Genomic DNA, 27,386 nt, shown 5'->3' with positions numbered 1-27,386 from the left:
TGCGCGGATCCATGCTAAACGCGCTGAAACTTGTCTCATCGGTGAGACGTTATTATACACTTCTCAAGATTTGATCACGTCGACGCTTGCTTGTGTTGAGAAAACGCAACGAAGGGCGTAAATGGGTTAAATGCAGTTTAAATCGACAAGGAGGCATAACGAGTCATTGCAGCTTATTACAATTTGTACTTTAAGCTAAGCACCACTTGGAATTCTAAATCTGCAGTCTTTGTCATGGATCGGCTTTCGCACCAACACAATTTTTATCATTGAATACCTAAGGTACATAGTTGGTTCAAGGGCAGGGAAAGTGATACACTATCCAATATCCATACGGTTTAGTGAATGATAGACATTGCGTGGTTATCAAATGATCATTTCGTGATGATGTATGCCACGAATATTATAGTCCAAACTTCCATTAGGCCTAGCCGCTCGGCTGTCCCCAGCGTCATTATGGCTCAATATCGACCGGGCATTGACGGCCCCTCCCTCCCCTGAGCCGCGGCCCGCCGCCGGCTCCCGTCTCATTAGGAAAATGGCGGAGGGAGGGACGCACCCTGGCCGGGAGGGCCGCCACCTGCCCCGGCCGGCCGCCGCGCCGGCACCCAGCACCGGACCGGACCCGGCGCCGGCCGCCAGGCGCTCGCGGCCGCCGGTGCTGGCTGGCCTTCTGGGCCGCGCTGAATAGGCGGTCCATAAATCAGGACCGGCGGCCGTGTAATCAAGACCGGCGGCCGCGATAGAACGCCGACCACTCATGCAATCGGAGGAGAGCCGGCCGCCGCCGCGCCGGCCGAGGCCCGGGCCGTGGCACGACACTCGTTATCGTAAAACCTTGCCGAACAGTATTCTTGCAGAATGTGCACTGCAATGCTACAACAAACCCCATGCAACACATCAGACTTATCCTTAATTGTGACATCGTACTTAGTTGACGTCACTACGACTTCAAAGGTGAATTCTGTCATTAGCCTTGTTTATTTAGCTCCTAATGAGGCTCGAGACCCCTCGCGTGACGTGGTGGAATGTAGGGTGACGTGGTACTGTGGACGACCTCATGCAGGTCCACGGGAAGGCCGCGTCGCGTCGTACCGCAAGAAACATGGACGTGACGCGTCCCAGCGCAGCCTGCCCGCCGGTCGGCTGGCGGCGGCGGCGGCGGCGGCGGTGGCGACTGGCGGCGGCGGCGGCGGCGGCGGCGGCGGTGGCGGCCAGGGTATATTGGGTGGCGGCGGCCGGCGGGCTCAGTCGACTGCCGGCGGCGGCACGAGAAGGACGGGTCCGCGCTGCACCCGGGACGCTGCACACTGTCCGTGTTTCACGGCAGCCGAAGAGTATTGAAGCAGCGCTGGAGCGGTTGAAGCCGATTCATAGCGACACGGTGGTGATCGCTCTCAAGAGACGAAGGATTTCGACCCGACCAGTGGAAAATACCAACGTGTGCTCGTGTGTCACAGTGTGTGTGCAGCTGTCAGCAGGCAGCGAGTGGCTCTCTTGCCACCAGTCCCTTCTGTGAGTGTCAGTGATACGGGCGGTGCACCAGTCGAGCCCGTGGTGGTGACACAGCGAGTCACGCCGTGTCAGTGTGTCAGTGACACGGTGTCAGAGTGTCTGCCGGTGCCCCGTGAGTGTCCGGTGTCAATACACATAGCCGGAGGAGCGTTTACCCCGTCTCCGTACCGTCTCCGTACCGTCTCACCGACCGGGCGTCTCTCTCGACACGTGGACGACACCAGGGAGCCACTACCGTCGGTCGGTCTCTCAACCGACACCGGTCCTGCCGACCGACCATCGATTCCAGCCGCCCCAGACGGGTGAGTACGGTCGGTAGTGACGTCACTGTGGTAAGAGGTCAGTATCTGCTGCCGAATGCTTACAGGTCAGTATCTGTAGCGGAATTCTTACAGGCCAGTATATGGAGCCGAATACTTACAGAGGTCAGTATCCGCAGCTGAATGCTTACAGGCCAGTATCTGCAGCGGAATTGTTACAGGAAAGTATAGCTGCACTCTGCAGCATAATGCTTCCAAATCAGTCTAAAGGGTACTGGGTAAGCTTATGGTAAAGACTTCTTACAGACAGGTCAGTGTTTTGCCAGCGCAAAGCAGAGAGAAACAACGAGCAGTGTTCGTCAAGAGGCAGTGGGGGAGAGAAGAAAAGGGGTTGATAAAAAGAAGACATCCTGTTTCCTGTCGTTGGATTCACTCGGACGGCACAGGGTAAAATAAAGACTAAAGAGTCGTATTGACTCTTTGTTGATTGTTCAGTGTGCGTTGTGCAATGTTCATGTGACTTGAATTCAGGGAGACGAGAAAGAACCGGCAGCAGCAGCTAGTAAAAAGAAAGCCAAAGACGAAAGACCATGTGACCGACAGACAGAGACAAATCCATGAGATTTTGACCATCAACAGCCCGCTAAGCTGTGTTATCCGACGAACAGCGGCCAGCTTGTACGTTGCTTCACTGTAACGCAGTGCTTAAAGTTGAAGTGAACAATGCTAGTTTAAAATACCATCTACTGAACACCTGGTTAGACATTGAACATATGTTTGCCTTCGCGGTAAAGCGTTGACTTTGAACATCGCCATTTTTAGACGTTATCGCGAACTGTGGTTAACTATTACATGTCAAAGGAAAAAGTTAAAGGTTGCAGGAACATACAGCATGGAAATACCGCTACACTATAAGACATACGCTGGTTATTATGAACTAAATAACAACGTTTCTAACGATACTAACACCACATGGATGACACACACGCACAACACTAGTTTTAACAACAACTAGTTAGCCGTAGTCCAGTTCAGCACTTTGAGTCAACCGAAGACCCGAAACATGTCTTCCATCACGGAAAAGCGCATCAGCCCTCATACTGATACTTGTCCACGATACGGAACGGTTTTTTGCCGTGCGGCTGCAATCTGCACCGTAACATCACCTCCCCATCGAACTGTGTTTGTCGGCACGTACCGAGCGGTCTCGACACCGGCACGACCTTGCAGACTGTCGGCGTGTCACGTTCCCCACTATCGAGTGACGCGCCGAGCCCGGTACGCCGCCGGTCGTAGCCGGGCCGTGCTCGGTCCGCTGCCGGTCGTAGTCGTGCCGTGCTGCTCCGTCGCTAGCCGTAGACGGGCCATGCCCGGTCCGTAGCTGAGCCGTTCCCACTCCGCCCGCGTCGGCTGTAGCCGTGCTGTGCTCGGTCTGTCGCTTGCTGAGCTGTGGATGAAGACGAGCCTTTCCCACTCCGCCGTCGGCCGTAGTCAAGCCGCAACCGTTCTGATGGCTGTCGGCCGTAGCCAAGCTGTGTTCAGTCCGCCGTCGAGCGCTGCCAGCGTGGCCAAGCCGTTCCCGTTCCGCCACCGATGATGATGAACGGGAAACAGACTCGCGCATCACGCTAAGACGGCGGTGCACCACCACAGCACCACCGTGGCTCTGCCACTTCGCCTTCCTGTTCATTTCCTCCCTCCTATCCGTATCATCGCATCCTGCCATTACGTCCTTCCCTTCCGCTCTTCCCCTCGCCGTATATTTCCTTATCTCCCCCGCCAGCACATGGGTGCGCCCTTGGGAAACCTGACCACACCCCGAGTAGAGATACCATGCCCTTCCCCTTCTTCCTCCTTCGTTTTACATTACATTAGGATTTCCAACACTACCTTCAAAGCTCGCAAGCCATTTCGCCAAGAATTTTTTTTTTATACCAACGCCACTACCGCCACCGCCGCCACCGCCGCCAGTACCGCCGCCGCAGCCGCCGCCGCCGCCGCCCAACGGTCCCTCGCCGCCAGCGACGGCGGCGCGGCGCGTGCGTGGGTGGAGACCGTCACACACAATGACTGGCCTCGTCCTCGGTCGGCACGCACTGCCCGGTGGAATGACCGGCAGGCGAGGTCTCCTCTCCTCTCTCCTTGGTGCTCCACACTCTTCCCAGTGTCATCGGTGAATGGATGACGGAGGTCGAGGGCTGGACCTCGTTTCGCCAGATGGAAAGTGGTCTTGTTACGAGCTTCGTCGTTCTTCAAAGAGAAACGTGGCATTGTAAAGCGATCATCGAGAAGTTTCAATTGCGGTAATTTTTCTTTTATAATGAAACGTATTTATATGATGACATCGTGACATAACTTGCACTGTAACTTGTCAAACCTTCGGATACACTTCCTCTTTCTAAAAAAAAAAAAACAGATAAGTTGGCTCTTCTCAACGTTAAAAAAGTAGTACCTACTTTCCATAAAGTTCAGACTCTTGAGAACCAGCCTTATGGCTTGTTGGCTCTTATGGCTTGAGATCCGCTGAAGTAACAGCATCCCCAGGAATTATGCGTGGTCCGATACAGCATGGATCCGTCAGCGCCCTGCAGACTAAATCGAGGCGCAATTTGTGGAGTCCGGCTTCCCATGACGTCATGGTCTCCCATGACGTCACCGGTCGGCTCGTGTTTCAGCGTCGCATTTTGTTGCCGCCGAAATAGCGTGCGCCGTCCGGGCTCACAAATTTGGACAAATCCAGTGACTCATTGAAACCCCGCGACGCGCAACGCGACGCCAGTTTTTGCCAGGCCGTTGCTTATTGTCTGGCTACACCCGAGACAATTGCCGGAAAAATGAGTCTGAAAGTTGGCAATGAGCGGCCACACTTGCTCACTTGTCATGAAACTGTGCTGGGTTTCTCGCATGCTTGATAAAAATATCATGCTTTTTTGTATTACTGTTGTAGTTAAATTGACATTTCTTTATTAAGTCTTGCCCCAACTTTGCAATGCAGTGCAACGCTTTCAATCTTTCTTTGCGGATGAAATTACACCCCAAGCATGACGACTGTTTATCAGTCTATTTCGGACACACCGGGAAGTGTTCCATCGTAGCACACCGTCCGGTCCGCCCCACGACATCCGCCTCCCCCGCCCCCGCCCCCGCCCCCGCCCACACGTCGGCAAAACACGGTAGCGGTGCGGCGGCACGCGCCCTGCCACAGCCCGCTGACGTCATCGCCAGAGCTGTGACGTAACTCCGGCACAGGGTAGCCGCGGCACGCTGCACAGGATGGCCGTCAGCTGGCTGCCTCCGTCGCGACTGTGCCAGCCGAACTCTGCGGATCGGGCCTCTGCGGGAGGGGAGAGGTGGGAAGGAGGGAGGAGGGGGAGTCGGCCTGCCAATGGCGGCGGTTCCCGCCCTTGGCCACCCTGAGAGGGTAGGGGGCGCGCTCGGCTGACAGAAGCCAGGCACTTCTGGGGATTTATTGATCAGTTCTGAAGCGAGTTTTCTCACGGAACGAAGGGGCGGCTGATTAAAAAGGCGACGCCGCGCGGATAGAATGGCTCAGTGGGTTTCAGGCAGCGCCGTCCATTATTGTCGGCACAGAGGAACTTCTCAAAGTGTCGGCAATTCGACAGGGGAGCGGCGCGCGGCGGCCGGATTGGAACGGGTTTCGCACAGCCTTGGGAGCGGCGGCTGTTCGACACGTAACGCGGCTAATCCTGATGACAGTGCCGCGCCAAGGCCTTTGATCGACGATCGTGCACCCCGTGTCACATGATCCGACGGCTGCGGCAGGGACCGAGGGATCGACACGACCTGTCAGCGGGGCTGCAGTCTGCGTCCGCTCATTCAACAGCAGGTTGTCTTAACCCTCGCCCGTAAACGGTGTTTTGCCACCTTCGCCCATGCAGGGGGGGGGGTTGGTGCGACCCCCCCTGGCGTTTGAAAACGAAGCGTCGTAGAGCTTAGCGGAAAAGACCAACGGATTGCTCTCAACGAGATCTCGCGATTGGTGGTATATTTTTGGTCCTAGGTCAACATTTGACCTACTTATGACCGGTCAAAGGTCAAATTTTCGAAAAAATCTAACTTTTTCAGATTTTCGCGCCGATTGCGGCAAAACGGTAAGAGATACCGACTTGAAACCTTCACTGTCGTGATCCTTGATCAATTCTCTATCGTTTGGTGTGTATTTCGATGTCATAACTCTAAACATGATGCGTTGGGAGCATCGGAAGTCTGCAAGGTCATTTGTGCATTGGGTCACGTCAGGCGTGTGACGTCACTGACCTGACCCTGACCCAAAATGAACTACAAGAAACAACCGACGATGCCTGAAATGGATAGCAAATTCGAATTCAGGGCATCAAAATACCCCGAAAAGGCATACAAGTGCAAGAAGTCATTAGTGGTCAACCGAGGTCACTGACCTTACCTTGACCTTTAGTGACCTTCAAAATGTCAACGGACATTGTGTCAATGTCAAATCAGCTAGTTGTGATTCTAAAACAATCCATCAGTGCGTCAGGTCAGTCGGCATTTATACCAATGTGAAGCAATCTCCAATTTAGCGTAAATCTGGTCGGAGGTTGTTCCCTTCATGACGTCATACTCATAACTCCGTGACCTGACATGACCTTGACAAAACAAATTACCAAAAGTTGCGCAAAGGATGCCCCAAAGGGTACTGAAAATTTGAGCAGGCTATCTGAAACGGTTCGGCGTGTAGCTAAGAAAAACCTCAGCGGGGGGGGGGGGCTGCACCAACTGCGCACCACCCCTACATGGGCGAGGGTTAAAAGACACTGATTGCCTGACAAACGCAAACAATAAAAATACCTAACGCAGTCACATAAGGCACTGTCATGCTCATTCAATCCAGCCCACTGTCTTTTACCTCTTTTCGTAGAACATGGAAACGTCATGGGCTACGGTGAGTCCCTCTGGCACACGGTCAGTCTAACCTCCCCATTATTACCCTCAGTTTATAGCCTCTACCACAGCGGCGCTGGAGGTCCTTCCGATCTAATTTCGGAGCCACTTTCGTCGGTCTGGTTCGACCGGCCGCGGTCGGTGCTATAAAATCTGTCGGACGGGCCATCGAGCGATCGACCGGGCCGGCTGGTCGGGCCGATAGCTGCCGAGGGTTGCGCAGCTCGGCAGAATGGCTGCCGGAAAACTCATAGCACAGTTTGGTTTATAGCACAACTCACAGCACAACACGGCTTGTGGAATAGCTCATAGCGCAACTCACAGGCCACAGCACAACACGGCTTGTGGCATAGCTTATAGCGCAACTCACAGCACAACACGGCTTGTGGCATAGCTCACAGCACAGCTCGTAGTATGTACAGCTTATGGTGCAGCTCACAGCATAACTCACCACTCACAGCACAACTCACAACACAGCTCACAGTCCATCTCTCAATTTAGTTTGTGGACCGGAGTATCTCACAGCCGAGCACGTCCGAGCGCGTCCAAGCACGGCCCAGCGCGATCCAGCACGGCCGAGCACGGCAGAGCACGTCCCGCCCGCGCCGCTCGGCAGACTTTACGGCCTTCCCCGGAGAGACAGGGCGGTAAAACGGCAGACCATCGTCTCCAAGTTCGGCACTCGTCCGCCGAACAGTCAGTCGTATCCCGTAGTCATCTGAAACGGGGAAACGCGGCAGTGATCCGCAAGAAAGTGAATTGAATGACCCACTTCAAGCACACAGCTCGAAACTAGACTAAATTGAAAGCAAGACTGTGGTCATATAAGCTTCGCTTCGATCGAAAACCAGCGCATTTTCTAACCCACAAATTCGGTACAGGCGACGTAAGCACGATAGTTTTTCTCTCGTTGCAAGCTTCCAGTGGCGTATTAGGGACTATGGATTCCAGTGGTGCCGTTTTCATTACTGTGCTCCCGATTTCAATCGCTACGATTCGCTCTAACGGGATCCCAGTGCTATATTCTGCTGTGTTGGGCTCCGAGCGGTATATTCCGCTAATCTTGGCTACTTCCGATATGCATATTTCCCTGTGCCGTGTTCCCAGCGGTATATTTCACTGCGCAAGGCTCCCAGAGCTGTATCGTACGCAATGCTGAGCTCCCAGCGGTACCTACCTTTATTCCAATGCGCAGCGCTCCCAGCTGTATCGTACGCTATGCTGGCTCCCTACGGTACCATCCGCCGCCCGCCCGCCCCAGCCAGTCAATCCATCAGGCCCGTCAGGCTGGCGGTGCCGGCAATCCATAATACGCACCAGGGCGGCAACGCTGGCAGCTTAGGCGAGCTGCCCAACCCTGCCTTTCATGCGTCTTGTGTGCAGTCCGGTCCGCCAATCTACCGCATATTCGATTCAGCTCAATCGCTGATGCGATAAAAATTCCCAGTGTTTTCTATTCCCCTTTGTGACCACCAACTGAGTCAGGCCCCGGAATACGAAGGAGTCACGGGACGGTCCCCCTCTGACGGGCTTTGGTAAGTACCGCTGAACAAACATGGTGGCGTTGTTAATTCCCCGTCCGGCCCTTCCCTGAGCCACAGTGTAAACACACGCGCCGGGACATCCAATTTTCGCAGATGACCAACTACGGGTGACTTTCCCGCTGCAGACAGTGATGGTACAGCGGGGGTTGTGGTCAGCAGGGATGTCCTGGGGGCTAGTTACCAGCGAGGGACTGACTTTGCTCTAGTCTTTGTCCCAGCACCGGAACTTGAAGTTAACAAATCATGCAAGCAGACGGACGTCGGCGGTCGGTGATTCAAAGCAAACTTTTCATTCTAGTTTGTTGACTGTAGTATGCATCATGAACGGAAGCACTGCACTATCATGCTTGCCTCCCAATCATATGAATGCACTGTATTCTGCACTACCCCACTTCCCCGCCCGGCTGCCGCCCCGCGTCACCTCGACAGGGGGTCGGTTCCCCGCATGCTCCGGCTGCGGCCAGATGTCTCAATTGGCGTAATTGGCGGCCTCGCACCGCTCCGTGGCATTCCAGCGTATCGCACTTCCAAGGACCACGCTCCAACGGCAGCCTCAGACCGACAGAGAAACCGTCGGCAAAGGCTCTAGTCGAGTCTAAAGTCTAGCCTAGCTCTAGCCAAATGTCACCCTGACGCTGCCAACTCCCTCTTTTGTCATAATAATCCTGAGATGATGCACTGTCTTGAGGACGACGAATACCGCTGTCCGGACAACACCACATTCCACTTCAACATTCCAACATGCCGGGGTGTCTCTGGGAGAGGAAGGGGGCGTATCAGTCGTCTGACGTTTCGTGTCAGGAACCCTTCCGTCGCGGCCGACTGCCTGCGGCTGTTCCCTCCGTGTGAGACACGCTGCCTTCAGCGGAAGCGTGAGTCGACCAAAGGTGTTCCCCTTCTTCCCCTTCTCATGACGCCATGAGGGGACAAAGGACTAGCCTAGCCTGTGACGCAGACAGCTGTATCAGAAGTGGCTCCCCACAATCCTGCGCCGTCACCGGAAGTCCCCAATTTCCCTCCCTTCGAGCAGCCACAGAAGCACGCCGAGGTGCCGAGGAGACGAGGCTGTCTGCCCATTTCATTGCTGAAGTAGACATCGAGCTGCCATCTTGGTTGACGTCTTCATCGTCTCCTCTTTGGCCGCCAGTAGCTGTCGATAGCCGTGACCACCGAACGCGGCGCCTTTGATCCCCGTGATCATCGGAGGCGGTCTGTTTGATCCGGTCCGTGTGATCTGCGGCGCGCGGCCTTCCCATTTTGATTGGAATGCGATCCTCCGCTGGCCGGCTGACGAGCCAGGGATGGGACCGGGGTCCCGACATCCCTCCCCCAGGACTGAGGAGTGAGGGATGAGGGTGGCCCGGGTGGCGGCGGGGGGGGGGTGCTCTGAGGAGGGCCCAGTTCCGCCCAGGCCGTGCGTGTTTGGTGGCGGTAATGTCAGAGGGACTGTATCATTACAGAAGATTACTATGAGCGTATGTCGGTGGAATTTATACTGTAATGCGATGTCCGAGCGAAGGTCGCGAAATGATGTGGCGAACAAAAACGTTGGAAGGCTCTGTCCGCGGTAGCGTGTGGTTCTCGCTATTATAGTTGTAACGAGAGTGGGCTTAGATAGCAGATGTGAGATGCAGTTGGATTGAAGCTCGGTGCATTCTGATATACATTGGATGTCGGCATTACTCCAGCAAAATGAATACGAAGAAGCCTTATTGGAGTTAAATTTTCCACTGACCTGATAACGTCAGGCCTGATTTTGAATCATGGGAAGGCAAATGCTACGGGCCAGCGAGGCTATGGTTATTAAATATTTTCTTCATTATCTTCCTTTGTCGAACAAACGCTCACACATTCCACGCGCGGCTGTGGGATGCCTCAGCTGCGCCGTTCGGTCCGCTGAGTCGGACTGCCCTGGGTTGGCAATCTGAACAATTCGGCTCATCAGAGGGGCCGATTGGTTCAATTGTACGGAGGAGGTAACACGGGTCCACGGCCCGTCACCCGGTCCTGCCCGGACTGGCCCGGGCCTCCTGCAGTCCAGCTTTCTGTTGATAAATTGTTTGCAGCGTATGGGCGTTTCTGATCTCATTCCCATATGTTCCGAAAGTGCTTCGCGCAAAACACCATTCCACTGCCCGACATACGTATTCCAGCTTGTTTTGCCCAAAGAACAAGCCTCTCCGTATAAGAAATTGCACTTATATCGACGAGCCCGGTGATTTTACAGGTGCGCCCGGTGAGCACCTGTGTCCAGTCCCGGTCCGTGTGTTCAGCCCAGTCCCGTGCAGCCCAGCCCCGTGCAGTCCCGTGCAGTCCCGTGCAGCCGTGCAGCCGTGCAGTCCCGGCCGGGCGCTGGATCGATCCCCGCTCCAGCCGTCCCTCCGCCCCGGCGCAACTCGGTTACCGTGATAACGAAGGAATCCCGTTGTTCCGTTTCATCACCCCGTGGCTAATTTGATTTATCGCTGTAAGCCTATTACCCGCACGCCATTCGGTGCGCCGCCATCGCCGCCTCCGCGCCGAAAGTGTCTCTCCCTCGGGATATCCCGTGGTGAGCCGGCGAGATAGTGTGAGAGGGGCCCGAAAGCTGGGGTTGGTGCGATCTCGGCCCCGCTACGGCCACAGCCAGGCTCAGCCGCAGCTTTGCGGCAACTCTTCAGCGGGGTTCCGTGAAAGAGGTGTGCATAATTAAGTGCCGTTTTTGTTCGCTTTCATTCTTCTTGTGTTTGTTTAATGTAGAATGGGTCTGTTAAATGTTCTGCCAGGGGGTGCTTTGTGTACAGAATGGCGGGCGTCGCGAGTGTTACGGCAGGTCGTTATTCATAGCCTTGTCACCTGGGGCGGCAGCCGGTCCACAAATCGCCACGGTGAGGCCTCGTCGGAGATCCAGGAGCTGATTTTACACACCGAGGCGCCACACGTCGGTGGGTCGACACAACAGGCTGTCCGGCACACTCAGCACCAAAACACGAAACACTCAGCGCCAAAACAAGGCATTCTTAAAACCACAGCATGGCACACTCGGCTTCAAACCAAACACGAAAGACTCAGCACCAAAACGCGACACACTTAGAACCACAACATGGCACACGCAGGTCGAAACCACGAGACCATCAGCGCAAAAACGCGACACATTTAGTGTCATAACAGGCATTACCCAGCAATACCAGCACCACGATGGTCACCATGGCACCCTCAGCCTCATAACACGACAAAGTCAGTACTAGGACAGATTACCTCGACAACCTCAGGACTATAACGACCAGTGACCACCATGATACCCCCAACTCCATAACAGCTATTACTTAGACAGTCGACACCTTCAACTCAACTCCAAAAAGTTCAACGAAACTTCATCTTCAACTCAACTCAACTTACACCTTGAAGACATATATCCATAAAACGCAAGAGGATGTGTCCCCCATCGCATTGTGAAACACACCAGAGCAAGTACCTAACGGGTACCGCGTTCCTCAGAGATGATAAAAGCGGCCACCTGCTCATCTCGAGAAGTAAACAGATGACTGGGGTATGAGCAATTGAACGAGGGAAGTTGATGGATGTGACAGGAACCCGGCCATACTTCATCCCACTTTATCACCGTGGAGCCGAACAACACGTTCACGGTCTCGTAACAACAGGCTGTCAGGCGTGCCAGGTTTGTTGGCCAGGGCTGTTCACACCCACCATACAGTCCGTTCTGAGCTGAAGTATGCACATTTCAAGCAGAACACCGCTGTGTTCAGCAGAACACCCGCAGAGCTGAACACTGGACAGTGGACACAGTGAACCCTGAGCAGCTCCATGACGTGATTCTGGTGCTGGGAGTGTCAGCGCCCGGGAGATGCCAAAACACACTTAGTGCAGGGTGGAAACGACTTTCTATCAATGGAACTCTTCTTGGTTCTGTTTACTTATTGTCTTATGCCATGGGTTGACTGGGGACATACGGGTAAATGAGAATATTCTCCGTGTGGTACCATGTCTTGGAATAACTATACAATTCCATTACCATAAAAATGCGCCGCTTAACTATATTTAACTCAGTCAGAATGTGCGCCATACTCGTATAGAGTTTTCAGCCGAAGGCCTGCACTAATTTTAAGTATTTTTGCATCATGCATGCAATTAATTGCGTCATATAATCAATGCTGATGTTCGTTTCTAAGTTATGCTGCTCGTTACCTTTTGTCGGGATGATTGAACGGAAGGGGAAACCCTCAATTTCGCTCGAAGTATGTAATTTTGCTCTATGCGATGCATAATTTTAAATTCATAATTTCCTTCGGATAAAAGAGTGGCAGTTCTACTTCAGTCGGGCCTCCGCTCGAAGGCAGATTGCCTTACTGCTCGAGTATGGCGACAGAGGCTGTCACGCGTCTGTCGGCTGACACAGTATCAGTCACCACCATCTGTCACCCGTCAACAACACTTGTCGGCACCTGTCACAAACAGTCAGCAATCCTTGAACGCTCCGCTGAGCGCAATGCAGTGGTGCGCTCTTCTACCGGATAGCTACTCTGACAAGACGAGGCTCTAGATATATCCGCGCTCCACCTCATCTGTTTCTTCGGTTTGCAATCCGATGCTCAACACCCATTCCTCAGAGTTGTCGTAGCAGCCCGTTCGTTTTGCTCGGTGTCTCTAGCCGGCTCAACTGGTTCGTCGATGGATCGACACTTCACAATGATTGATGAGGAGGCCTCCGTTCTGCGGACGAAGGGTGCTGACGGCGCAGGGCGGCCGGGGAGCGGCACCGGTCGGAAGTCGGCGATTAGCGCCCGGGCGATGGTTATCGGTCCGGGTCGTCACGCTAGTCCCCGCTCCGTGGCGGCGAAATAGTGGGCTGACGGTGGTGGTTGTGGACGTCGTGGCGGCGATGGTGGTAGCGTCGGGAGGCTGACGTAGCTGTTGGACATTGGTCTGGCGATGGCGGCTGGTGAGCCTCGCGAGCCTATGCGTTGGCGCCATGCTAGGCAGGCGAGCAGCCGTGGTCAGTGATGGTCCACTGATAGCGGGCTCCAAACTGGTGTCCATGTCATGTTGATTTTCCGCCTGGACACACCGCCACTGACGTGAGAACCAACACGCGCTGGGATAACGTCCACCTGCAGGGATCATAAGACAATCACGCGATCCTCCACGAGTAGAAATGTCAACGTGAACTTCAAGGACTGAAGGACTGAAGTGGTTATTAGTAGCCAGTAAAACATTTCAGTCAGCTTCCGTCTAATTAAAAATGTATGCTTCTTATCGCGACGCGCAACAGTGCATGACGTCGACACTGAAATAGCGTGATGTAGGTGTGCGCCGCAGAGGGGCGGAACGTCCAACTTCCGGATTTCGGAACACTACTCCATTCTGTTGTGATTCGAGAGCATTTCAATGCCTCTCGTTGTCGCTTTATTATCGCATGCCTCCCACCCATCTCTACTTGCCAGTCTGTGCTATAGTTTGTTAGCACGTAACGCTAACCGCATTTCCCATGTATGGGATGTAAATTGTCGCCATATCTCGACTTCAGTCCTGACTGATGCACCTGACGTACGGACCGCCCACCAGCTGATCGGCTGGGCGGACCTGGGCGGGGGCGGGGGCGGCGGCGGCGGCGGCATTCCTGGCAGGGACGCACGTCGCGCCTCCCGCCGCGGCCGTCATGTTTTATTTATCGATGCCGACGGGGCGCCGACCTGGCCGACCCGCTTCCGCCGTCGGCCGCCCGGTCTGCCTTTGGTTCCACCGCTCGCCCGCCGCCGCCGGCCACCGCCCGCTTGCCTTTGGTTCCACGGCCCGCCGCCCGCTGCCCGCTGCCCGCCCTCGGTTCCGTCGCCCGCTGCTGCCCGCCCGGCCCTCGTTTGGTTCCGCTGGCCGGCTGGGCCGCTCATTAGCCCGGGCGGTGCCAGACAAATGGTGCCGGTCTCTTCACACGGTACGGCGCTCGGTGGAGTCGATCGGACGCGAGCGTCTACTGTAAGGGAGGTGTGGAAGTCTAGCCCAAGGGATCGCAAGTCGACGCTGATCACTGCATTGCGACAGTTTCATTGGTTCAGGGGGACCGTGCCCCAGGGTCTATAGTGCCCACCAGCCTTGGGAGCCATAAGATCGGCAGTGACTGACAAGGTATGATCGGCAAGCCACCTGTGGGTGGCAACAGTCGGTGGGTATGTAAACAGCTCGATAGTTCCTTCATTAATATGGATCAAACGACTCACCAACTCTCATTTGTTTTCGTTCCCATCCTGCCTAGCTCCATCAATCCTCCAATTTGTTCTCGACAAGCGTGGTTTTCTCTTCACTCATCTAGTCCCCGGAGCAGTCCCCCCTCCTTCCCCTGACCTTACCCCTCCCGGTAAGCTTCACCCCTTCTCTCCCCAAGTGTCGCCCGGTGCTAATTGGTCTAATAACGTCACGTGACGCTCGTTACACGTCACGTCGCTCGTGACACTCTCCTGGCACGGACGACTTCTAATGAGGGTGGCAAAGGGATCGACCCTCTCCCCTGGCCCGCTGTTGCCCGTTATACAGACGCGCCTGGGTGCGATTTGGGAACACACGCGCACGCCCCTAACGAGCTCCTAAAGTGTCTCCTATCGATCGTCGGGTCGACGAAGGGGCTGTCCTGAGGCGGACGGTCCAGCGCCGCTGTTCATATACGCCGTGCTGTGGTGGGGTGTCCTGCATGCTGTTAATTCTCGCTGCTCGAGTGCATTTGTGGCACGACGGCCGGCCCTAAATTGGCTCGCTGACCGCTGGAATTTAGCCGGTCCGCGATGGCCGCCAGGGAGCCATGCATCAGTCGGCGACGCGACTATTCACGGCTTCATTATGGAGCGGAAGACCGCGCCGTCGTGCTGGCGAGTGCCGTTGCCACCCCGCTGAGACCGCGCGGCGATCCTAGGTGGGGAGACACAGGGCCGACGGTATCGAGCCAGCACCGCGTGCATATGACGCCACGCCGCCAGCTCTGCTACGAAACCCTATTAAAACTTTAACGCTGTTGGCATAGTTGAAACCACTTTTAAGGATCGCTTTACAAGATAATTAATATAATCAGCGTGAGATGCGAGCCCGGCCATCCATCTCGCCCTCCAAGGCGGCGAGATTGTTTTAGGACCTCCCGACGCGCGGCGCCCAGGGCGGTTTCGCTCTGCACGGCCGGGCCGGCCGACTGCGGCCGGCGCGGTCTTGTCTCCCACGCAATGGCCGATTACCATAGCCATTATAGTTGCGGCTCGCTTATTGAGCCATCGCTCGGCTCTTAATTGGCGGGCTGGGCCGTGCGCCGTCACTATAATCCGGCCTGCAAACCGGTCTCTGTGGAGCGGCCTGTGCTCGTCAGTGCTGGCTCCTCACCGCAGAAACCCGGCCGGCGCGGTGGGTCGGCGGTCCCCTCTGAACGGGCCCGTCCCAGTCAGCCGGACCCGCGCGGCCGGCAGAGCATCTGAGCCCGGTTTTAATTAGTGCCGGCACGAAGCAGAGGACGGCGTGGGGGGAAAGACTGAATGGCCGGCGCGATGTGGAAAAGATTCGTACGTGATGTGGGTGACGATGAGGGTGCGATGATGACCACTGGGAAGGTCGCCTAAGGACGGGGAGGGTGAGGATTTGGTACAGAAGACCTGGGAGGGATTGTGGTCAGACTAGCAGTGTTGGATGAAAGAAGGACAAGTTGATCCGTGGGAAAGAGAATGCAGAATGCTGCGCGATACACCGTAGATATCGACTTGACGTAGATGTCCTGCCTTATCGAAGTTCGAGTGATGTGGTGGAACCCTTAGCAGCGCCTCGTTTCTACAAAACAACAGCAACTGTCACCACCCATCTCACCCGTCACCATCCATCACCACCTATCACCACCCGTCACCAATCTATCACCATCCTCTGACCCACAGCACGAAGGCTGCCCCATCCTTTCAACACCGCCGTGCAGTTTATGGTGCTGTGTTGTGGGGCCACCGTTGTTAGCATGCGCTGGCACGTGCGCTAGCGGTGAGGGTGCGTCTTTACATACACTCCCGCTCCCCCGTCTACTGGTGCTGTGTGTGTCTGACAACTCGACTGTTGTGCTTTCTGCTGGTGCTGCTGCAGAAGCGCTAACCGTTGACCGCCGACCACTGAATTGTTGTGCAATGGACAATGTACGTAATGTTATGCATGCCAATATACATAATAGCGGGATTCGGCAGACCATGGGTGAGCTGGTCAGTGCTGGTGGACGTTGGTACCGTTCAACGTTGAAACCGCATCAACGATGATGCGTTGATACTCTGCTGCCCAGTGCCTAGCGTTGTCTGTATTCATTCCAAACGTTTTCTTTCGTTGCAGATCCCGATAAAATGGCGTCATCAGCTCTCGGGTCATCGGAGGGTCAGGGCGGCCGACCCCGTCTGGGTGACCTGAGGTCACACATCACCTGTGTCCTCTGTGCCGGGTACTTCATCGATGCCACCACCATCGTCGAATGTCTACACACATGTGAGTACTGATGCTGCCAGGGATTATTGGGTTTCGAGTCGCGGCTCCTCGGTGTTCTTCTTCAAATGTGCTTGTTTTAGTCTCTTCTTTTCAAAGTCCTCACTCCTGGAAATGAAGTTGAAGCTTGGATTGCCTTTGCCATAGACACATGAAACCCCCTTTTAATTCAAACCATGTCTCCCACCCAACAACTTCCATCTCTCTTTCTCCTTCTCTCCTCATTTCCTTAGCTGAACCCGTCCCATTTCCATCCTCTATTCCATTATATCCAGTTTCCATCCAGTTTCCGTTCAGTTTCCGCCCCGTCTCCATCCGTTCCTCTCTGACATTTCAGTACGCATCCCGTCGTGCCGTCGCCGGCGACTGTCCCCGTCGTTCTGCCGTCCCGTCGCTGCCGTCGTTCTCGGGTCGTCGGCGGCACCGCTCGGCGAGCCGGGCCGCCGCCGGGCGGCGGCGGCGGCGTATCGATCCCACCAGCTGAAATGAATGGGCGCACTGCCCGCTGACCTCAAGGTCAGGCCGGGCACTGCCGCTGGGTCGACGGCCGGTCGGTGCCCCAAACGACCCCGGCCAGAGAGAGAGAGAGGGGGAGAGAGAGGCCGGCGCGGACTAGACGTGCCGCTGAGATGTGAGAGAAAGTTCTGAACGGAGCGAGATTGTTTGCGGTGGTACGGAGGGTGTGGAGGAGACGCACTGTGTGCATTGTTGCAACAGCCTGCCGCTGGGGTCAGGTCACGCTTTGTTGCAGTTCTGACAAAGAAGTTGTCGAGTTCTTGCTTCGATGTTGTTAGCTGCTAGCTGTCTTGCGCAAGGTGAAAAAGTGAAACATAAACGGTAGGAAGGGATGCATGACAGCCGCGTGCTAAAAATCTCACCCCATCCTAATGGTGATTTATAGGGCGGCAGCTGCAGCAATGTTTGCAAATCGCTCCTCAGCAGCACTCTCAGGCCTGGTGTAATGGTGGGCGCACACACGGGCGCCGTCCAGCCGCGCCTGTTATCATTGGCCACACTGGGCGCCCTCACGCCTACAGCGGCAAACGGCGCCTCCCTGGGCGCCCCGGCCGGCGCGCACGTGACCGGCCGCGGCACGTGTCGGCACGTGGCGCCGCCGTCCGGCACGTGACGTGTCATTAATGTAAACGGTCGCAATTGGTTTTGATGGTGATCGGTGCGGCGGTGCGCACGCTGCAAACCGAGGGAGGAGACCACGTGCGGCGGGCGCGTGCAGAGACAATGGTCCGGCGCGGGCGGCAGACGGCGGGGAGACGGTTCAGAGCACCGAACTGCTCAGGTGTGGCCGTCAGCTGATGGTAGTCAGCTGATGGTGTCCTGATGAGGTCGTGCGCGGCCTAGTGTGGTGAATAATGACTACCGAGGGTCTTAGATTGGAAGTAAATGCTCCACGGATGCCAGAGGCGAAATGGAATGAATGGTGTTAAATACCAAGGACGATGCGTATTTGCGCCTTGTGGTGGTTTCTACCAGTCTGTTTTTGAGACAGCTTGAATTTGATATGATGCGTGCGTAGGGGAAGGTGGGGTAAGACGGACCAGCTAAGGTTTGAGGCCGCATATCTTGCTACACTGCTCTCGTAATTCATATTATTTATAGTCTTCGGAATGCTCAATCCTTCCTCTGTTGATATGTGTAAAGACTAAATTTCAAATTAAAGACATCTAGGTGGTGAATGCTCTTAAAGAGGGACATGTCAAAAACTCAGACAAGAAAAAACGTGGGGTAAGACGGACCACCCAGCAGTGCCTGCTATCCGTTCATGTGTGTTACACTTCTGCTCTGTACTCTTGTAAGAAAAAGTAACCAGAATGGTAAAATAACAAAATGAGCCTTTATTCTTTACTCATGTGTGATGAAAGTGCAGCTAAAAGCTGGGAACATGTGTGTTGATTGTCGTTTGGCATGAATGCATGCTAACTGAGCACTTGCATGCATGGCTCACATGTAACAAAGACTCATTCCTGAACAATTAGCTTACTTAAACTTGTGTCAATGTTTTGGAAAAGAACTTTCCATATGCAGGGTACAATGGACCACCACAGGGTAAGATGGACCACAGTGGTCCGTCTTGCCCCAAATCTAAATTCTGTCATTATCATGACGTATATGTCAAATAGCCCAACATTGCAAAACCTTGCCTTTCCTAAAGTGTGACTATAGCTAAGTTTATAACTTTGTTCTTCACAGTTAAGTGCAAAATAGAAACTAATCATGCAAGAAAGGCGCCGTAATTAAATCACCCGTAGACCTCTTATATTAGATCGGTTTGACGAAAAACAACATTTTTCTCAATAACTCAAAAGCTATGCATCCTAGCAACATGAGCTCAAGGTGGCCATTGTTACGAAGGAAAACAAACATAGTGAGTGCATAAAGCAGTAGATACCAGCAGCGGTTCAGCCGGGAGGGCTGGTGGTCCGTCTTGCCCCGCTGGGCCGTCTTACCCCACCTTCCCCTATATACGTACCTAAGAGTCACGGGAAAGCAAATTTGTTCTTCCAGTTATTCAGTAATGCAATTTAGTCAGTTTTTACTATAATGAAATTCCGTAGGACAGTGTAATCCAACTGGAACTGGCTGCTTGGACGTCTCGTGCGCTGCAGCAGGAGCCAACTAACCTGAATTTTCTTTTTATTTCAGTTTGCCTGTCGTGCATATTACGTCATCTGGAGGCAAGCAGCTACTGTCCCATCTGTGACGTCATGATTCACAGAACTAAGGGGTCATCCAGTCTCAGGTGAGCGACCTGAGTTGCATACATGCATGAAGTGCTCCGTGTTGCAACTGTTGCACGCTTATAGGTAAACACTTTGAAGAGACTGTTGTAGATTAATTAGGTAAGCACTATTTTACCTACTGCCATATTATATAGAACAGTTTCAAAAAAAATATTTTCTTCCATTTCCTGCAAGCGGCACTGCTGTAGCTCTGGTTCCAGTTTCAACGGCTACCCGCCTGTGAACGCGGAATACGGCTTCGTGCCTGCCTGGTGTTATAATCCCCTCCCCCGAGCTACCGCACCTCGGTTTGTTTGTTATGAAACCGCGCCGGCCGCCGGGGAGCCGCCGCAGTCACATTATATCTTTCCGGTGTGGTGATTCCGGCCGCAAATTGGCCAGTTGCGGTCTAGCGCCGCCGCTACCGTCGGCCGTCGGGCTCGACGCCATGGGACACGTTGTATTGAATTGTTTTGTTGACGATATGGCTGTGGTGAGAGTGAAGCGGTCAATAAGTCCTGGTTGCCGGTCGGCCTGCTGATCATGCGATGTGTTTCCGCTTAGTGTTTCTTCAAACTCAACTTGATCGTTTAGAAGTTCTTTGGTCAATTCGGTTAGAAATATTCATACACCCAGTCCAGCTCAGTTCCACGACGCTATTCCCCGCTTGGCTTATTCAACGTCTCTTCTCGTTTTCAGGGCCGATCGCATTCTGCAAACTATGGTTTACAAGCTGGTGCCAGGCCTTTTCAGTCACGAAATGAGGATGAGAAGAGACTTCTACGACATGAAACCCTATGCAGGTAAGCAACTCTCCACAACTTTTGCCGATTTCTACGCTACTTTCTTCTATAGCTGGGCAGGTGTATCAGAACTGTCTTCTTCGGTACACTGTCACCGAATAAAACCTATGATGGATTTCACCAGGTCATATCTGATCAAGAGGGCCTCTATGGGACTGGCAATCATTTTGATCAGGTGAAGAGTCATGCACGCATGTTGCTTGCAGTTAATTATCTTGACGCTAATCGGTGGCAGGTGGGGCCACCCACGACCTCTGGCACTCACCCCCTTCAGATGGCTATCTCACCAATGGCCAATTAAGAGCTGTCGTAGACCACTGAGGCCGCGGAATAGCAACCGGTGGCTGCGGGGGTCTGCCGTCTGTATTGAATGTCCTGCCTACGCCATAGGTTGACGGCGTCTGTATTAAAAAGTATTATTTTTTAGTACGGTCAGCTACCTAAAAACCGCGAGAATTGATAATTGCCACGTTTGTATGATGTTGATCCGATAACTTACTGACTGCTAGCATGCTAGTGTGATAATTCAATTGTTATCAGCGCACCGTGACGAATCTAGTTTTGTAAAGAACTGTTAATTTGATTTGAGCTTCATTCTGTAATATTTTCTTCATATAGGCTGCATCAACCTTATCTTTAAATGGGATTGCAGCGCAGAAAACAGAGGATTTCAGGAAACGGTTCAGATTGTTTCGAGGGCTGATAGCACGGCTTCAACAATGGGAAGTCTTCATTTAGCTAATAAGAAGGGATTTCCGTGTGCCGACGCATCGAGTGGAACGGGTCGGGTCCCTTAGAAGCACGAATATAGCTCGATAAGCTTGGTAGCCCTTTTGCTGCTATATGACAGTACATACATACAGTGTGTGATAGTGGCTATCTATGACAGTATGACAGTACTTCGCTGGTCTCGAAGTGGTGGTGGCTGTGCCAATGCCTGGGCTGGCTGTGGCAGTAGCTGACTGCGACAATACCTGTCCGAAGCCAGTGACAGTAGCATGACAGTATGACACAGCCTGGTCGGCCTGCACAGATGACAGTGGCTCTGACAGCGGCTGGCAGTCACAGTGGCTGTGACTCTGTGGCAGCGGCTGGCGGTGACACCGACCGGTCGTCCCCGGTCGGTGACAGTAGTTGTGACAGTAGCAGCCGGTGACGGTGACAGCGACTGTGACAGCGGCTGGCGGTGGCACCGACCGGCCGTCCCGTGCTCCCGGGGCCGTCCGATCAATACTCCGATACGGGACCGGGGCTAGCACCAGCGGCCGTGCTGTAGTGGGCCAGCCAACCTGGTGAAGCCAGGAGATTGGTCGCAGTGGGAGGCAGTACAGAGGCTGTTTCCATCCACCGTCGGGCTTTATATGTCCGACGGATGCTTCTTGTGGGTTTGTCTGGTGCGGCTGGGATCCGACCACCATTGACTGCCAACTCAATGTTGCTGCAAAACTTCCTATCGAAAACCTCAGATAGGACGACAGCTTAGGTCTAGCTAGCCGGAAACACGTTGTTGCTCATGCATTCCAGTCCTTACCCTGGTACTTTGTTCCCAGACCCGGAGCTGCCGAGCTGGGCCAAGGGGGACGTGGCCTCCTACGTGCCGCACGTCTTCACCCCCGACGAGCCCCTCCAGCTGCGACTGGCCATGTTCGACGCTGACAGCAGGTAGGTCGCGGTTCTCGATGTAGTGTTTCTGAGGGCCCATACTAGGTTGTCTGATTTGTCAGTTTTTAACTGTCACATTGGCGTTGGGAGTGGTGAGGGGGAGCTCGTCGATCGCCACCTTTATGGCGTCATTATTACACCGGCGTATAGTTCTGGGAAGTCGATGGCGGCGGCCCGACAATAAAGACGGTCCGATGGGTGGCATTAGCGGGCTGATTGCTGCTCGCCTAATGGGGCGGTAAAAATGTGCTGTGTGGCGGTACAAGGTGGACTTCTACACCTGGCTTCTGATGGTGAAAAGCTACTGATGGGTTTCCAATGTCCATCTCTAGAAATGCTTGCTGTTGTTGATATCGTCTAAAATTCAGATCTACCGGAATGGTGTTCCTGATTTCCTATTTTCTTGATAGATGATAAACTTTTCGACCGAATTCCTTTTCTTCAGCGTCTTGAAATTTCCGAAAAGAAACTGGTATTAGACGTCAGAAAATTTAGCAGTTACTGATATCGTCGTTTTCTTCAGGGACGACGAGGAGGCCAAGCAGCAGCAGCGAAGTACCTCCGGAGTACCTCCGGTCCGTTACCTGCGCTGCCAGGCCGATACACCCCTCACCGTGCTGCAAAAGCTCATCCGAAACAAGTTTCAACTACCACCTAACGTTCAGGCGAGTCCCTTTGAAACGTCGCGAGCTTTTACTGAAAACATGCCAGCTGTTGCTAAGACAACGATCTGTCTTCCTAACTTACCCAATACTACACACGAACAAAATCATTCACCTTCTCGGCTTTGGTTATTGTCGATTTCCGACGGCTTCCTCACGACCTGTGGCCGTCTGTTCGGCGCTCAACATTAGCGATTTCACGGTGGACCAAACCGTGGCCACATTCCGAGCCGGGCGTGCAGCCGGTCTTTGATCCTGGACGTGTGTGACGCGGCGCGACTGACGCGGCGATGTGTGGCGCGCTGTCGACAGGTGCAGCTCATTCACGGCCGTCACGTCCTGCCCGACGACATCAGCCTGATGGACGTCGGCTACCTGCACCGGCCGCCGCAGGTACGGGTCATTCATACACTGATCGATGAAGTGCTTATTTCACCAATAAATAATACATGTTGATTCAGCTTTGTGTATTTTGTGCATTTTAGTCCACACCTCGAAAGGTGTTTTGCACAGTGCGCAGGGCATTCCATTGTAACTCACATATATGTGTATATACTACCAAACCAACTTCACACTTACAATGCATGCGAATCCATCCTCCAAATCCTCATATTCCTCATATTGTCAGTACAGAAGAATGCCCTTTCCACCTTTTCCATCCCCTCAGCAGAGTGTCCCACCCGTGGCGCGCGTCCTTCCCCTCCCTCGGAGGGCGGACCGGGGACATTCCGGCCGGTCATCTTCCATCCGTCATGCGCCGGCGACTGGCGCTCGAGCGCGAACGGCCATCGCCTCGGCGGCCAGCGTCTCGGCTGCAAGTCAGCGTGGCAATCAGTCGCCGCCGTGCGCGTGTCACGGCACCGCGGGCGGCCCCTTTCATGCCGGGCCGACTGGCTGTCGAAAAGACAGCGCCGCGCCGAGACGCGCTACGCCCCTGGTGGCTCGTAACTCGGTGTGGAGAAATGCTAAATTTTCTTGTTATGTCCATGCAAGGAGGTGCTATTTGTAATTCTGGCGATCGACTGCAGGTTGAAAATGTATGGCACTTTTGCAATTCATAATTTAGAATCGGTTTGCTCAGCTTGGGCTTCACATTCACATCACTACGCCTTTTAATTGTGGAAATAGTGGTCAGTGGATGCATCAGTAAGTAGCGTAAAACATTGGCATTAAATTATCATAAAAATGCAAAGCGTTCGCATTGAAATTTCTTTAGAAGCATCAGCACGCTTCCAAAGAAACTAGCCTCCTGCACATTTATCGCGGTTCCTTTCAACCCATAGTCACCGTATTCGCAGTCCGCACACGTACTGCGGGCCTCAGCCGTCAAGTGACCAGCCTTGTCCTAACAGACGGGGTGCGAACAATGCGCCGTGAGAACTGACGGCGGCGGGACCGAGCGGTGGGCCGTGTGGATCCTCAGCGGGGTGCCGGCATTCCCACGCCGTGATGGTAGACGCCGCCGCCGACCGGTCCCACCCGAACCTCACCTGGTTCCGCCCTGTTCGCAGGACGCACCGGTCCGCCTGGAGTACCGCCTCGTGAGAAAACGACCGGTGCCTTCGGTCACGCACGCCGAGACAGCGGCAGTGTCGCAGGATAGTGAAACGAAGTCAGAGTCAAAAGCGGTGGCATCACCTGCGTCGACGTCAGCGTCAACAGAAGCTGTTTCTGGGCCGGATGTGTCAATTCCAGTAGCGATCTCGTCTGAGGCATCTGTCTCGGAGACTTCTGCGAAAGAGTCAGCTCCTGAATCGCCCCCGGCTACTTCCGAGCCACCGGCCAAGCGGCGCCGGACCGACGAACATCGGCCGCGACAGCCGGTCGTGGTCCTCGAACGGCTGTTCGACGCTGACGACGACGAGCCGACGTCGCCGAAAGAGGTGGAAGACATCATCGCTAGTCTCGATGCTGAAGAAGAGGCTCTTCACGGCGTGTCCGCGTCTTCACCCGCAGGATCTGGTGTTGCTGGAGACGAAAGCGGCGTCCAGAATCCATCTCCTCAGCCAGGTCCTTCCACGGAGGCTTGTGAAAGTCCCGCTGCTGAACAGCGTTCCAGCGAGCCCGACCGCGATGACGGCTGTCCGTCTGGAAGTGACATGGCCTGCGAGCCGAGCGTGTCGAAAGACGAGCCTGGGTCGGGTGGTGACGAGTGTACAGCAGGTGATGAGAGTTGTGTTGGTCATGCTGGTGCTAGTGAGGTTGTGGGCACTGGAAGTGTCGACGGATGCAATGATGAACTGTGCAATGATGCGTCTGCAATGCTTGGTGGGAATGGAGGGGATAACGTTGATGCCTCTGCAACGGCAGTGTCTTGTGCAGATAGTGCGGCAGTTGGGAGCACATCCTCCGAGTTAACAGTCGGTGCTGAAATTAGCACCACTACCGAGCCTGACACTGGAGATGTGTGCGGGGGAGAGCCAAAGAGCAGTGATCCAGACGACGACTCGAACTGCGATGAGGACGCAGCGTCGGAGTGTTGCCTTGTCGTAGACGAGGAGGCTTTGTCAGTGTCAATGGATACAGCGGAGGCAGAGGAACGTTCACCGGCGGATGACACCCCAATGCCTTCCTCGGATACCCGCATAAGTAGCAGGGATGGGTCCCCACAGTCCGCTGAAGGATCCACAAGCATGAACACATGTCCGAGCACGTCTAATCTCCCTGAGGCTGCACCCACTGCTGAACCAAAGGATAGCATGGAAGGACAGTCTGCAACTCCAGATCCTGAGCCCAGCTGCACCTCTGACACCCAGACTATTTTCTGCGGACCAGCCAAGCGTCCTGAGCCTCACGTTCCTTTTGAGTCCGAAACATCTCCGTCTCCAGATGCCCCGAAGGAATGCAAAGCTGACGTCGGCAGTTTTGCATCGCCCAATAAGCTTGGTGGCAGCTGCACTGTACGAACCACATCGTCCGTATCATGTGGAACACAGGACATCGATGAAGTTAGTGGCGGCGCTCCAAAACCATCTCCCACCAAAGTCGATTGTTCTGTCCAAACAATGACACCTGAAGTTGACAAATATTCTGACTCAAGAGTAAACAATGCCGTGCAGCCTCAGAAAGACACTGACTGTCGGAAGCAGAAAACCACTCAACCTTCTCAAACATCCAGAATAGGTGCTGGGACGTCACAGCAAGAGCAAGGCATAAGGGATGAGGTGAAAGGCACGACTACAAAGCCAGCCAAAACACTTCAGAACAACATTTCTACAGCTTCTCACCCTGAGCTTGCCAGCAGGCTCACGCAGGCAGCAGGGGTTGTTGCCGGACAGGGAACATTTTATGACAAAACAAAAGCGCATGCAGTGAATATCCTGAGAATACCCAATGCTCCAGCTCAGGGAGAAAAAATGCAAAAGAGTACCGAAACGGCTGCAAAAGTTGCCACACCCAACAAAGCCGCAGGACACAGTCCAGACAGTTCAACCATGCGTTGCGGCTCAACCAAGCATGCCAAAGCATCTGCCGATATCAAACATTTCTTCAAGGAAGTTCCCAGAAGCTCAAGTGGAGTTGCCAAATACCTGGAGAAGAACCACAAGCGGGTCCTGACCGGTTCGCCGCTGGACCTATCTGCGCGCGCCAGCAAAACTGCCGCAGATTCGACATCAATGGTCCCAAAACGTTCCGCCTCAAAATCACAGGCCCGCAAGCACAAGCCAGCAAAGGCTCAGGGAACCCAAACAATTCACTCCATCGTGAGAAACTTGTCACGCTCCGAGCATATCTCCCTCACGCCCATTCCTTCCGGTGCAGCCAAGCCCGCCAAGACGATCCCACCACCGAAGCAAAAGCAGCAGCCCACATTCCATGAGCCCAACCCAGCATCCTTCCACTTCCCTGCCGGCATGGTTCCCCACGACTTTTACTCATCTCCTCTTCACGTCAACACGAGCATGGCCAGCCGCCTGAGCTACGACATGGCGATGCGGAACCTCCTGACGCTTTCCCACATGGCCATGGCCCAGGGCGGCATGGTCAGACCACCATCTCACATGTTCCCCACACATCCCATGTTCCCTCCGCTGCACAAGGGTCACGAGTTCCACCCGATGTCGGACCCTTCCCTGCTTCGGCGTCAGTCCGAGGCCAGGATGGGGGCATCCGCCAAGAAAGCATCTCCAACGGCGGGCACCACGGCACCTCCGTTGCGAACTCCGACGGCACTGACGTCGGCATCAATCCAGCACATGGAAAACCTCACTAGAACCGTGGGCAAGAGTAGAAGCGACCCTGAAAGACACTCAGTCACTCTCACTCCTATCCCACCAAAGTAGTCAGGAAGTCTTAGAGATGATGTTCGTCGACTGCTTGCCATTCATGTAATGCACTTGTGGAAGTGATGTTGTTCGTGTTTGCAAATGTTGTCGCATGCAGCTTGCCGGTATCGTAAGCAAGGCGATGCATTGCTGATTACCGTCGTAATCAGAAAGCTGCTCCGTGGCGTTACTTTGGAAGCTAATGTCATTGTTCACCGTCAGATCTCAGTCTTTTCTGCTTCTGCGACCGCAACAGCCGCTAAGAACCGCTACCGATATGCGTCAGCTTAGGCGGTTGTGTCAAAGTTCAACATTCAAAAGTTCAAATGTCTCACAAATGTGGCATGGATGTTTGTTTTTCGTGCATTGATGTCTTCCCAAAGAATGGTCAAAGGGTGTCATCGCAAATGTTGTGTCTGTGTTGTATGTACATAACTGCATTACATTTGACTAGTCGAAGTCGAGTTACACAAGTGTTTGTTCAGTGCAGTGTATAACTGCACGATGCTTGTTTATAAACAGAATAAAATAGTCATGCTCTTTAA

At 54.1% G+C, this 27,386-nt stretch overlaps 1 protein-coding gene across 1 annotated transcript; it reads left to right on the top strand.

The window, feature by feature from the left end:
- The first annotated feature begins 1,243 nt into the window (after positions 1-1,243).
- Positions 1,244-27,386, top strand: LOC122387294 (mucin-19-like). Its single transcript, XM_043377394.1, has 8 exons — positions 1,244-1,817; positions 16,565-16,714; positions 19,373-19,469; positions 20,149-20,252; positions 21,803-21,914; positions 22,438-22,579; positions 22,889-22,969; positions 24,088-27,386. Exons 2-8 carry the CDS (start codon positions 16,576-16,578, stop codon positions 26,857-26,859), a joined length of 3,447 nt encoding a protein of 1,148 aa, XP_043233329.1. The 5' UTR covers positions 1,244-1,817; positions 16,565-16,575; the 3' UTR covers positions 26,860-27,386.

This window comes from Amphibalanus amphitrite, unplaced genomic scaffold, assembly GCF_019059575.1.
Source record: "Amphibalanus amphitrite isolate SeventyFive unplaced genomic scaffold, NRLGWU_Aamphi_draft 000280F_arrow, whole genome shotgun sequence".
In the NCBI taxonomy this organism is placed as follows: Eukaryota; Metazoa; Arthropoda; class Thecostraca; order Balanomorpha; family Balanidae; genus Amphibalanus; species Amphibalanus amphitrite.
The sequence above is the reverse complement of the archived record's forward strand: the minus strand, read 5'-3'. Positions and strand labels throughout refer to the sequence as shown.

Excerpts from the sequence above, each read along its gene's own strand:
- LOC122387294 (XM_043377394.1), top strand. The coding sequence starts at position 16,576 with ATGGCGTCATCAGCTCTCGGGTCATCGGAGGGTCAGGGCGGCCGACCC. Across the intron at positions 20,253-21,802 it reads CGACATGAAACCCTATGCAG|ACCCGGAGCTGCCGAGCTGG; the intron begins GTAAGCAACTCT and ends CTTTGTTCCCAG. Across the intron at positions 22,970-24,087 it reads ACCTGCACCGGCCGCCGCAG|GACGCACCGGTCCGCCTGGA; the intron begins GTACGGGTCATT and ends CCCTGTTCGCAG.